A 14835-nucleotide genomic window follows, 5' to 3' on the forward strand; every position below is an offset into this window, starting at 1 on the left:
ATAAACTTCTACAATTATAATTTACAAGGACAATTGGAAGACTGAATTTCATTTATGAGTCTACAACAGAAGAATATATAATATTATTCTATCAATAATGTTCTTTAATAATCAAACTTTATATAATTATGAAATAACAAATGTGCAAATATTTTAATTGAATTTACCATAAACCATAAATATTAATAGTCATTACAATAAAATGTGTTTAAAAATTATAACTTTTTGAATATTTGATTCAATTAATTTTACCCTTCGCCTTTGTTAACACCTTTGAAAAATTCTACGTACATCACTGGACTTTTAAGACGATACGCATTAATTAATATTTTAAGTATAAATAATGGACATAGTTATATGTATAATGTATATTATATAATATATATATTTAATTATTTTACTAAGTAAAGCATCTTCAACAATGTACTTACTCTAAATTATGTTTAATATACATACTGATTATGTATCATTTTAATCAATTTTAAGTTATTAATATGAATAGTAATTTATTAAAAATTATAAATATAAATTTAAGTCATTTTAACAAATCAATGGTTTTCTTTCTCAAAGTCAAATTTTTGAGATTATGGTCAGAAAGTTTCGCTTTTGTTGGAACGAGTATGAATGAAGCCATTGAATACACTCATTTAACTTGACTAAGGGAGCACAAACTTGTAATGAATAAATAATTTCTTAGATTTTAAAGAAATTTGATAGATTTATGTAAAAAAATTAAAAGTAGGTACACATTATTTATACTCAGATGAATTCTTTATTAAAAATACAAAATTTAAATACATTGCACGTAAATAGCATATAAACACAAAATATAAAATATTAATATTATATTTGTTTTAAATAAGTTTTCTTTTTTCACATTTATATAATAAAAATATATAAAATACTTGAATAGTAAATAAAAATTATTTACATATTTAGTGCTGAAATTGAAAAAGATAATTACAAACTAAATACATATATCCAAAAAATAAAGAAGAACTCTGGATAGGAATAATCTGACCTTACTCTTCTTATATAAAAAAAAATTCAAGGTTTAAAAAGATAGTTATAACTGAAGAGATGAGTGGAGTTAATATTTAATAGCACATCTAAAGGACACAATTTAAAAATTTAAATTTTTATCGACTAATATGTGTTGTATCCGATACTATATTTATAAATTTATATAGTTATTTTTTTAAATTTAAGATTTAATAAATAATTATTACATTATATTATTATACTATAATTATTAATAATTTTTTAATTGCTTTGTCCATCAATCATAATAATATACTTTTAAATCTTAGTAAATTTATAAAAATATAATATAATATGTCATAAAAAATGAATTAATAATATTTAATATCAATATATCATAGTAGGTATATTATATACTTTAATTATTTTTATTTTTTGTTTATGAATATGGTATTATAACAGTTTATTAGTTTTTATGTATGGTACTTAATAAATCATTTAAATATAATACACCTTACAACCCTGTGTACGGCTTCAATTTATTCCATGTGGTAAACGGATTTTATTTTATACTCATCTATGCCTCCATCATATTTAGCCTTTAACTTATAGGGACAGGCAAATGACTGGAAAAACACTCAAGTATAGATTAACTAATATAGCATTGGTTAATTATAGTTAGTAATAGTAATCGAGATAATATTTGAATTATACTGAGTTTCAAAATATAGAAAGAAAATAGCATATAGTATTAATTTTTAAGCTTGTAAATTAAATATAATATTGCTCCTTCACCTCATATATAAGTATCATTAAACATTTTGATTGAATTTTTTTTTTTCATTTCTTTATTACAGAGGGACATTTACTGTGACTAATTTTGACTAATATGATGTTGAAAACGAATATAATATTATTTATATTAGAATATGTCCTTGTTTTCGATAGTAGAACGACTATATTATTATCGTAATCGTATAATATTATATCCAATTAAAAAAAAATAAATAAAATAATAAATAACCGTTATATTTTTGTTATTGCAAACTATAACAAGTCAAGGGTTGTATCTTAAGAACCAATAAAAACATTAAACACATTATGCATACATATTTTTTATGATTATCATTTATTATTCATGGCTGTTTCCGTTGCTGATTAAATCCTGAATCTCTGATTTTCTCGATTCACAAAACAGGATTCTGCGAGAGGGGTTATACTCGCGATTGTATACAGATAATAAACCGCGTCTACAAGTCTGTAAATTAATGCTGAAAAAAACATGTTTCGTACCAATCTTTAATAAAGAACTCTGCACTCGCGCGACATTATAAAATAAATTGCATATATTATATTATATTTCTGTAAACGTCGCTTAGGAGTAAAAACTAAACACACGCGGTGCTTTAAATTGGCACCGGCATCTCTTTGCAGGAAAATTTGACATGGGTTTTGCAATATTTTTTGTCCGGCCAATTTTAAATTTTGTGTTCACAACCGGTTTTTAGCATTTTTACGACATCGATCACGAACATGCCTGTATCGACTTGACGTTTTAACATTCATACCGTATTATATACCTGTAGAAAGCATCTAACTGTCGTAGTTGAAAATAAAAACAGCGGAAAAAAAATTATGGTATTTTTTAAATATATTAATGTCAATTATAATATTTTTTTTTCCGAAAGATCACAAAACAGTACTCACACCGGCAAAACATAAAAAAAAAATGAAAAACAACTAAATATTTCATAAAATTCATTTAACAGACTGGCTGAATTTGATTAGGACTGTTTTTTTTTTATAAGAGTTTGAACATAGTGAAAAATGGATTAAAAGTTAGATCAATATCTTTTAAAAAATTTTTGTAATATTTTACAAACAAAATCATAAAAGCTAATCAAAAAATGAAAATTTCTGATAGTTTTTCATAGATTTTGAAGTTCATCTTCATATTTTTGGTGCTTAATTAATTTTTTAAACATCTCTGATTTTATTGAAAATGTTACAAAATATTATTTATTTTGAATTTGAAGACAGTGAAATTTTAATTATCGTTATCAAAAACGTTATAATCAAATAAAACGTTAACCATGATTATTCTTTATAACTTCTAAGATAACTTGGTACGGATGAAACTAAAAATGTATTAAAATCAATGAATATTATAACAAATAATGATAGAAATTTATATTCTTCTGACTTCGAAAACTTAATAGTATTATTTTCGATGACAATTTTTAATACTATAATTAATACTATGTAATACATAGAAAATCTATACTCTTTAAAAGAATTTTTTTACTAGATTTTTTTGGGAGGCTTTCAACCTTGATATTTCATAGATAATACTAATAAGTCAAGAGTCTTAAACTCTTAACTTAAACAACCAAAAAATTGTCTATGTATTCAAATATTGATTTCAAATTTGGTTTAAATCAATGTAGTTTTTCTATGTTTAATTTTTGGATCAGTAAAATACTTCAAAAAATTTAGTTTAAAATATCTTACAATTTTGGAATGTAATGATTTTATATGACTCAATTATTTAAACCGTTTGTTTTTACAATTTTAAGTATCAAGAAGATAAAATAATATTTTACAACAAAATGAATATACAATTTAATGAAATTTTCTAAGTTATTATTGTAATAACTTAATATACATAACGTTATTGTGTTCAAAAATATTTTTTTTAGTGTACTTTAATTTTATACCTAATATATATGATATTATACTTATCTATACTTATATTCCTGTAATCATAGTAATATATTTTACAATTAGTACTTAATACTTAATTAGGTATAGTTATTATTTTTTATCCAAAATATTTGTACTTAAATACCTTGTATACTACATTTTCAAGCTTTTTTTTATCCAATAATAATAAAAAAAAAACTAAAACAATTTTATTAGGTAAAAACTTTTTTACTTTAAAATTTATGGTTTTTCTTGAATTTTTTTTAAAAAAAAAGAAAAGATTTTGGTTTCGAACTTTTGACACCTTGAGACTTATTAGATGTGATTTTATTCCTGAACCACCCTAAAAGTTGAAAATTGAGCATTTTTACCACTCCAAAAGGTGACGTCAGACACAAAAATGAAAAATAAATAAAAATACAAAAATATATACATAATTGTAAATGTTAAATAAACGCATTCATCGCTTCATTTAGAATTTAGAATTATTAATTGTTTCATGTACTTAAGTAATATTTTATTTTTATGATAATTTTAATGATAGCTATTAAAAATGATAATGAATCTAAAATCGTTGTACAATTTACGTTTAACTTAAAGCACCTATTTATTATAAATTACCTCGTTTAACTGAAAATATATCTGACTGTAAGTAAATGTAGTTTGTTTAGGTATTTAAAGTTTCGTTTTTAGTTTTAATACAAGGTTACTTATAAATTATAATATCATATTTGCTGTAATATTTAATTGTTAAGTTAATTTTTTTTTTTTAGTTAATAGAATTCTATCCATAATAATTATACTATCATCATAATTTATCATTGCTTTCAAATTTAAAATACTATTAGGAAGTAGATACAACATTAGTTTTAATTTGTGATAAACGAACTGAGGCGTATTACGTCTGTATAGTATTACGTGATTATGTACTATTGCATTTGAATATAACAATTTTTTTTTTAGTTTAAAACGTTTTTTTTTTTTTTGCACACATATTATTTTTTTTTTTTACATATTTTTTTAACGATTTATTAATCGAAAGTAATATAATATTATGTTATATTATTCTAAATATAATTTGATTTTATTTAACCAGATAAAAAAATAATACTTTCATTTATATTTAAATAAATTTAAAAAAAAAATTGTATCAATGTATTTACCTTAAATCGATTTTATTACTTAAATTGCATAAAAATTAGCAACATTTATGTATAATAATATTATTAATCTGTACGCATATGGATATAATCTGCGTTTACACACCGAATGACTCCTAATTTTTGTAGTATAGATTACAACTAGCTGTATGTGCTTGTTAAGTCAACTAAGGATATTAAAAATTTACAAGTGAATTCCATAAAACGTCTTTAAAAGTAATATATTATAATTTTATTTTTTATTTTAAAGAGATCTAAATCCAAACACTAACGTACGAGAAGACTGACTGACTCCGAGGCAAAACCGCGAGTCGTTAAGAAAAAAAATATAAAATAAAAGTAATTGGACATTAAAAGCAATCCCACGGACAGTCCTTGAGCGTACGCAAGATTATAGGTAACAAAACAACTTTTTACGAACATTTAATTTTTTCTTTTTCCAATGAGATGAAGAAGATTTAAAGATTTTGGCGTACAGCCATTGCGGTTGCAAACAAGTTTTAGTTTTCTTCGGGACGGGTGGAAAAAAAAACTGGATATGAAGATCCCCACTGTCATCCTCTGCCAATGAAAGAAGCGAGCGTCGTTCCGTATTCATCTCACCCCGTATGCAATTATTCTTTTTGTACGGGTTATCGGGATTTAATAGTCGCCCATCATGCAAAAAGTTCCTTTATAAGGCCGGGCCGAGGACCACTTGGACACAATTCGTTCCAGCCATCTGCACGAGCACCTACCTTCGAGCAGCATACCTACGGAACACCGTCGTCGTCTTCGTCAGATAACCACCAAAATCATCTCCAATATGAAGGCAAGTAGACATTATTATTAAACATTATGTTTGTTTTGAAAGTATATATATATGATTCACATTCGAAAAAATAGAATTTTCGTTTAAACCAATCATAATGCATTTTTATTATTGTTATAATTATTTTATTTTATGTTTCTACAGGTCTTATGTATCACTTTACTTTTGGTCGCCTCGGCGTTCGCTGAAACCAAGGAACAGCCGACGAAACGTAGCTACGAATTTGGACACGCTGGATCCTCTCTAGGTAATTTATTTCTAATATACGTGTATACGTCTTCGATTTTTTTGTCCGGTGTAATTACACACGGACATAGTTAAAAATATATTAGTTCTATATAAATCTAATTCGACAATCACTGCAAAGGGCGTCTCCGGTTCATGATTATATTCCTGTGATTTGATTCGTACACTTCTTATAGTGTTGATGTCAGTCAGAGTTCTGAGTACCTATCATTTTCATATAATTATTACTAGATTAGGCGGCACAATCAAAGAGAATTCCGATAATTCCAGTGTAACTTATTTAACAAGACGGTTATGTTTTTTACCGTGCACATTGATTGAGTATGTGATAATATTATATTACTGGTAATGTAGTTTTTATTGTATTTAAACATATCCATAAAATACCTTAACGATTTATTAAATGTTTCGTATAATATTCAATTCAATGTATACTTAAGTCGCCTGTACATACATTCCTATATTATTCAGTCACTTCGTATTTTACTCTCTTGAGGCGTGCACTGCTACCGTCGTTCATTATAATATATTATTGTACGAATAAATAAATAGCCACGATACAAACATTAAAAAAGTGTTAACTAAATTGGACATTATGTTAAACTAATCGTATTTTCAAGTTACATAATATTATTGTATAACATTTATTCTATTTTTATTAAGAGCGAACATAATTAACAATTCGAGAATTAACCGGTTAATTTCTTCAACCAAATATTTAAATTTTAAATAGTAAAAATAGAAGGCCTAATAAAATTATAACTCTATAATACGTTATGAAATGTGTTTAATTTTTTTTTTTAACTACATATTATTTAAATTTTATTCATAATATCAAATTAACTATGATTTATGAATATTTATTTTTAAATATGTTTTGTTATTCTTAGATACGTAAAGATATTTAATTCTGAAATATAATAGTTAATCATAGATTATAATAATAACTTGATCTCAGTATCGCATCATTTCAGGCTCGTATAATTCATTGAATTTAATAATACATTTTCTTTTAATCCATTTTACTACGAACCTGCATTATGATATTAGCATAACAAATAACACGCTAAAATATATTTTGTCACGCCTTAGTATTATATTTTAATTTTACGACATAACGTGGGAAACATAAGTGGTATATTTTCGCTGATTTGATTATAAACTTTACTTCTTATATAAGTTGTGCGAGTTAAATTTGATCGATAGTAACATTATATTATGTGCGTGGAACCACAAGGCTATTTTATATCTAGAAAATACGTGTTATAACTGTATTTTAAGACAAACTCTTATACGATACTGAATAAGTAGATACTGTTTTAATAATAAAATGTTTAGATTAAGTTGTTTTTATTTGATTTTTAAATCAACTCAATATTTAATATAGTTTGAAAAATAATTATACTGTAAATACCTATAAACTATATTTTATTTATCCATTAAAACTCATTACATTCGTATACTAAAAAAATAAAAAAACTCAAATAAATAATTATCTTAATAAATAAATCTATACATTTAGTGACTTTTCGAGAACTCGTACGGAGTAGATAATTAATCTCTATAGAAATATGAGGATGAGACATAATGTAATTTCATTTTATTTTTAATAATTATGATTTTTCTCATCTATCGCATTCAATTATTAAGTCCCACTATTTACACAATTTTTTCTTCTACCAAATTTATTCAAATGTTTTTAATTCACATATTTCTATATTCATTACAGGTTATGCGTCTAACATAATATTAATAGAATAGAAAACTGTACAGTGGTCTATAAACAATTTTCGTAGTTTTCGGTAACAAATAACGAATAAAATTACATCTTTAAAATATATTTTCTAGTATCAGTATCTTAAATTGAAATATTATGTACAAAAATGATCACTATACTAAAATTGAGTAAAATGTTAAACAGCTAGTTTAAAACTAAGATTATTATTAAACGTACAGTTTTATAACACTTCGATTGTGTTTTAACTTTATAATATTAAATATATTATACTAGAACTATAGTCAATAGGTACTAAAATTATAATTATTCATGTTAATTTGTCGTATGTATTCCTCAATAATGCATAGTTATATTATATTATATTACTACTTTCTACTTTAACATGTTTTAATTTTATTATTTTACTTTGGGTATTTAAGAATATTCGAGCATTTGTACATCTGAGTATTCAATAGGTTTTTAACTATTTAAATATTATTATACTCGTATAAACCAAAATAATAGTAAATATCAAATCGTATTTATGCGCAATATGCGTTTCCAAATCAAAAATTTAGTTGTTTAATTAGTTTCTCAAATATTTTTATATTAAAATTATTTCTAATTTAATTTATAACCTAATTTTATATATTATTTTTCTAGGATACGGATCTGGTTATGGATACGGATCTGGATTTGGATACAAATCTGGATATCAATCAGCATACCCATCATCCTACTCAGCTTACTCAGGTGCATACCCCGCAGTGTCATACTCATCTTACCCAGCCGTTTCCAAAGCCTCATACTCAGCCTACTCTGGTGCCTACCCAGCATCTTACTCCGCTAACTCTGCTGCCTTCCCAGCATCTTACTCGTCGTCTGCCTTCCCTGCATCTTACTCAGCCAACTCTGTAGCCTACCCAGCATCCTACTCCGCTAACTCTGCTGCCTTCCCAGCATCTTACTCGTCGTCTGCCTTCCCGGCATCTTACTCCGCCTACTCCGCTGCCTACCCAGCATCTTACTCCGCTAACTCTGCTGCCTTCCCAGCATCTTACTCTGGATACTCCGCTGCCTACCCAGCATCTTACTCGACCTACTCAGCTGCATCTCCGGCTACCTCTTTCTACAGTGCCTCCCCAGCATCTTACTCAGCTCACTCTGCTGCATACCCAGCATCTTACTCAGCATACTCCGCTGCCTACCCAGCATCTTACTCGACCTACTCAGCTGCATCTCCAGCCTCAGTATACGGTGCTTACCCAGCATCTTACTCTGCATACTCTGGAGCATCTCCTTTGGCATATTCTGCCAACTCTGCTGCTGCCGTGAACAGCGCTGAATTCGTATCAAGCACAGTTGCACCAAAAGCTGCATCTTACGGCGCAACAGAATACTTGGGATCTCAGACTTTCAACATCAACAAAAAATAGACGACGACAAAATATTTATGAAACGAAAACGTAACAATGCTAATCAATGAATAATGTGTGTTTTTAGAATTATATTCTAAATACAAAATAAAATAAAAAATAAATAAATACATTTATTTTAAAATTATTAGTACTTTATTCATTTGAAAACATTTATTATATGTCCTTTAATTTAAAGTAGCACATTAACTTGTGATGAATTAATTATAATTTATTAATGCACTTACTTGTGCTAGTTAAAAATATTAGTAGAAGAAATATTTCTCCCATATTACATATTATATTAAACATTAATGGTTATGAGTTCATTAAAAGATATTATTAAACAAAATGTACAGGTATACTATTGATTATTTGGAATCATGATAGTGTTCTCGTATTGTGTACAAACATTATAAGTAATAACACAAATTCAGTGCATATAATAATAATTTTACTTAGTTTGGCGCAGTTACTATTATTTATGTCTCTGTAATTTAGAAACCAAATACATTATGTCTCGATTACTACATAAATATTCGCATCATTTTGCATACTTTTATTATAGTTAAACTATAGAACAATACAACTATTTAAATACATCTTTCTAGTAGCCACCAATCTAAGTAAAATCATTATTTACACTAAATAAATACACAAGGTAATTAAATATAAACAGTTATAAAGACTTTTATTTTAATGAATTTATGAAATTACTTAACCAATTTTTTATATTACAACTTTTATAATTTAAGTGTTTTTTTTTTTGCTTAGCGATGTTTTTACACGGAGTGTTTTTGATGAAATTTATTGACTCACAAATTATGAATATTTTTATAGATTCAGCCGTTGGTTATAGAAAATAAAATAGCTATTATAATTTAATACAATTTTACACCTTTATTTATATAGGTTAGGTTGTATATTCTTTTTTTACATAGCTCTGCGGTGCGACCGTTGGATTGAATAATAATTAATTAAATAATATGTCATATACTATATATAGTAGTGAATACAAATTTCAGTGAAACGATTTTCCACATCACATTTAGCTCTAAGTTATGCACCGTCATTTTCCATGGGTTATGCGCTGAGTGGTTCATAAAGGTACAGCATTGTATAAGGTGCATACTACATGATGCATAATATCACTTTGTCAATCGCCTATATTATTAACAAGTTGTATGTTAGATTAGTGATGTTTTCATACATTTCAACTTGCTCAACTCAACGATGCTTATTAATAATTTATTTTATTAGTTAAGTACGTATGTATGGTTTTGGTATTAATGTTTATGTTTAGAAAATCTAAGAAGTCAAAAGAAAAATATTAAGGTGAAAGATAAAATCATCACAAAGAATCGTTTTGGCGTCTAGATAACTGTACTTGTTATTGTATACCAATAAATAAAATTATACAACAATTAATATTTTGATAGATATTAGTACCAATTGAGATACATATACATATGTATTTTTATATTAATTGTAATAAATCAATTTAGCGTTTGTATTGTACTTAGTATATTCAAATATTGCAAAAAAAGGATTTTATAATATAATAATAATAAATTAAAATTAACAAATAAATCATCTAAAATATTATTAATTAAAAATCTTATTAAAATGATAATTTATAGCAATAACTAAATTGTCAATTTAAATTTAATTGTATGTTAATTAGTTAAGTAGTAAAAAATATATTCAAGATAAACACAATTGCGATGTCATTTAAATTGACCAATATTAGTTAATGTTTGTTTAAATAAAATTAGGTGAAATACTACATATAAAAGTCAATGTAGAGAGATAATGATGTTGTCACAGTTATAAACTTAAATAAAACCAATGACATTTATTAGTATAAATGAAAAATACTTAAAAACTATTAATACAAATATTTAAAATTTCCTAATTTACATTATAATTTACTCATACAACGCATTAATATTGTACAATAAAAATTAGTAAAATGAGCGGAAATGCTTAAAAAAATTCAAAATAAAAGTATAACCTTTGAAGTACAAAGGTTATTTTTCAACATTTATTTGTATTTGTCATATGAATTATATACTTGGAGTGCTTGTCATAGATTATCTAAAATGTGCAGTATGCGCTCTGAGTTGAAATTCAAGTCCTTATTCTAAGACAAAATACTGATATCAGTTATGTATAATAGTACTAATTGCGAAATTTTCAACGTGACTTCTCATACCAACGTTGGTGGGTATAATAATTGTGATATATATATTTTTTACTGTATATAGTTTATTATACAATGATACGGCGTTGTAAATAGGCAGCTACTGATCTTCGGCTGTGTGAATTGCCGAGTTTTTGTAAAAAAACGGAACATTTTATGCAATGCGTTTATGTTACCACAAACCACACACCAAAGCAGTCGCCAGAGTGTACGATAAGCCACACATTTATGTTGTGTTGAAGCCATAGACAACGTTCGTTCATTTTTCACATTTATTTTGTGGTGTATTGATTTCAATATTTTGATACGTGTAAACAGTGGTGTATTGATGGATGATAGAATATGATAAGCTGACTTTTAGGGAATAAATGACTATTTAATTAAACAAGGCCCACAAGGTTAGTTATTAATAATGAAATATATTTTAAAAAGTTAGTATTGTTTTACTTTTAAAACGTAGATGAACAATTTACCAAGACACTAAGCTAAAAAGGCCGGAATTAAAACTAAGAAATGCAGATACTACAGATACTAACGTGAAAAGTGGATTAGAAGCATAAGATAACTTTAAATCCAAATACTTATTTTCTCTTAAACATTTCTTTACGATTAATCTTCTACCACGTCAGAACGTGATTCAAGTTTGAAGCCAAAAAATGCACTCAAACTACGAAAAATGGATTTTGTTTTATATATATAAAAAAAAAATATGTAAATATACTATACGTTGTTAACGGTAATAAATAAAATAATTGTGTTTTTTTTTTTTTTTTTTATTGATCTTATAAAACATCGGCTTCTGTGGCTTCTTCTCTTCTAATTGTGTTTTATTAGTCTTATAATCGCTGTGTATTCTACGACAAATAAATACCTATTGGCTATAAAAAAATTAAAATATGTAAAAAAGCATATGCATAGCAGTATAAATTTTAAGTAAAAGAATCTTAAAGTATATTTTCATTAGTTTTTGCTAATTATATAAGTTAATCATAATAACGTGGTCTTATTCTTTATGAGTTTAATATAACCAAGGCCGTGATATTAATGCGTTAAAAAGTTATTAAATAAGCATTTAAAAATACACTAAAAGTGACAAGATTTAAAATGTTTAAAATGTTCACTTATTTTTTAAAAATACGTAAAAAAGCACATAAAATTATAATTTTTAAATACGTATCATTATTAAACACATAGATCTATTTATTGTACGTTCAATGGCCTTACTATATAATACAGATATATTTTAATTTAATTATTAGTGGGTTTTTGCATAATATTTTTAAAAAATATATGTATATTTAATCATTTAAAATATATATTTGTATGCATATTTTATCAGTTTGTACTTTTTAGTGCATATTTAATAGTTTTTTATCGCATTAAATTTATAGCCCTGGTTTTATTAAACTCGTTCAGAATAAAACCATATTATTGTTGTAAATATATAGTAATAGGTAATTAATAAAATCATAACTTGATGCACCTACATTGAAAATTAATAAAATATGAAATAAGGGATAATATTTATAAAGATATTTTATTAGCAGGATATTTTTATTTTGAACTACCGATATATTGAGGGTTTACAATATTAAATTCCAATAATTTAAAAGTTGAAAATAAATAATAAAACTCATTATTAACAATCTTACTGCTAAATATAATGTTTGATAATAGTTAAAACCGAATTATTCTAAAATATACTACAAAAAAAAAAAATAATAATAATTCCTCTGACAAAATACACAGATCACATGTAGCAAAAAACTTAAAATTCACCCTGTTTTGCTTTTAACGTTGTAGAATAGTGTTGCGTTATTATTTTAAATAAAATATATATTAAGGTATAAAATCAATCAAAAAAAATTAATATTGCATTAAAAAAACCATGCTATCGGTTATTTTTAATTTGAAAAATTTAGAAAATCAAAATATGTTTTGTCCAAAATATTTTATCAATATTCTAAATTAATCCTATACTGTACGTTATCAAAAAAAAAAACTAAAAATGAAATATAATTATAAAAATAAAATAATTATTGAAAAATCAAACATACCTAATAGAATTAAAAACCTTTTGTTTGACCTACATAATAGTAAGTATAGGTACATTTATGATTATAATATTATGTAAAGCTGGGATTTTAAAATAAATGCTTTTTTTATATATATATAAGATAGAAATCTAATTTTTATATCTGAATTTTTTTCACGTCATTCTGATTCCAAATCAACCAATTTATTTTTGTTTTTTTCCAGTTATTTAAGCTGTAGAATTTGTATAGGTACCTATATTTATTATGCAACTATAGTAGTTAAAACAAATAATTAATAAAAAACGTTAAAACCCAGAATGCGTTGTAGGTATTGAATTATTATTGTTTTTTTTTATCGGCTTGTTTATTAAATGTATCAAACGTAAAGATTATCGATCTACATGATATAGCCTGCAGTATACGGTCAGTATGCCTTTAACATCGATATCGACAAAATTTTAAAATAAATATATATTTTTATAATAATATATTTTTTTTATTATGATTATAACTTTATAGACCATAAAATTGAGTCTCATATAATTATAATAAAGTTATAAATTATTAAATTCGTAATATAGCCGAATCCGTTAATTATGATGCTATAATATGTAGCTATATTTCGGATAAAATGATTCCCTACAATGTATTTTATTGGTTACATATATTCCATGTGCAGTAATTATTTTAATGATATATGGCGATAATCCAAGTGTAATGATATTATTTTAAAATTAAAATTTGTTTATATATTCGCCTATGGCCTATAACAATATTATTATACATACTTGTTACTTACATATTTATTTTTCATAGATAATAAATTGTATTTTTTCCGGTGCAATAGTTTGTAACCCATCAATCTCATAAATCTACATTTTAGAATAATAACCCTGATATGGATTTAAATGATTGACATTTAGAAATAAAAAAAATCTCAACGATAAAAATTATTTTGAAAGTATTTTATTATGTTGTTTTTAAGTACCCGACTACAATAGATTAAAAAATAATACTATATGAGTTCAGTACGCATTCATGTTTCATTAATTGGTTCGGTACCTACTAATTATCTTTTTTGTTACAGTGGTAACTTATCATGTTTGACTTTAAACAATATTTAATACACTATACTAGTTTCATATTAGTATGGATGGCGTTTCAAACCAGTAATCTATTCGTTAATATCGATACAAACATATTGAGTAATAACGAGTAATGTGGTATTAATTAAGATACCAGGATAAGATATTAGATTCATATGATCATTATGTGCTCGAGTTCTTTGAACTTACTATGATTTTCGGCTAAGTATATGCATGTTTAAATTACGTGTCTATGGAGGCTACTAAAATATTGAGTTTAAGTTTATGACATTAAACCCTAATACGGTATCATAGATAAACTATGAACACACCTATGTTGAACAAAAACATAATACCACAATTTGCATTCATGTAACCTTATAATACTTATAATATGTAATAAAATATTAAAAAGTATTTTTTTTTTCGTGGTCATATAATCTTTTACACAAAATTGATTGCTTTAAAATTGTTTAAG

General features: G+C 25.1%; 1 protein-coding gene across 1 annotated transcript; it reads left to right on the forward strand.

Moving 5' to 3' along the window:
* The first annotated feature begins 5487 nt into the window (after positions 1–5487).
* LOC114125131 (prisilkin-39-like) lies at positions 5488–9178 on the forward strand. Its single transcript, XM_027988646.2, has 3 exons — positions 5488–5655; positions 5800–5902; positions 8282–9178. Exons 1-3 carry the CDS (start codon positions 5650–5652, stop codon positions 9052–9054), a joined length of 882 nt encoding a protein of 293 aa, XP_027844447.1. The 5' UTR covers positions 5488–5649; the 3' UTR covers positions 9055–9178.
* Positions 9179–14835: the final 5657 nt, after the last annotated feature.

This window comes from Aphis gossypii, chromosome 3, assembly GCF_020184175.1.
Source record: "Aphis gossypii isolate Hap1 chromosome 3, ASM2018417v2, whole genome shotgun sequence".
NCBI classification, from domain to species: domain Eukaryota; kingdom Metazoa; phylum Arthropoda; class Insecta; order Hemiptera; family Aphididae; genus Aphis; species Aphis gossypii.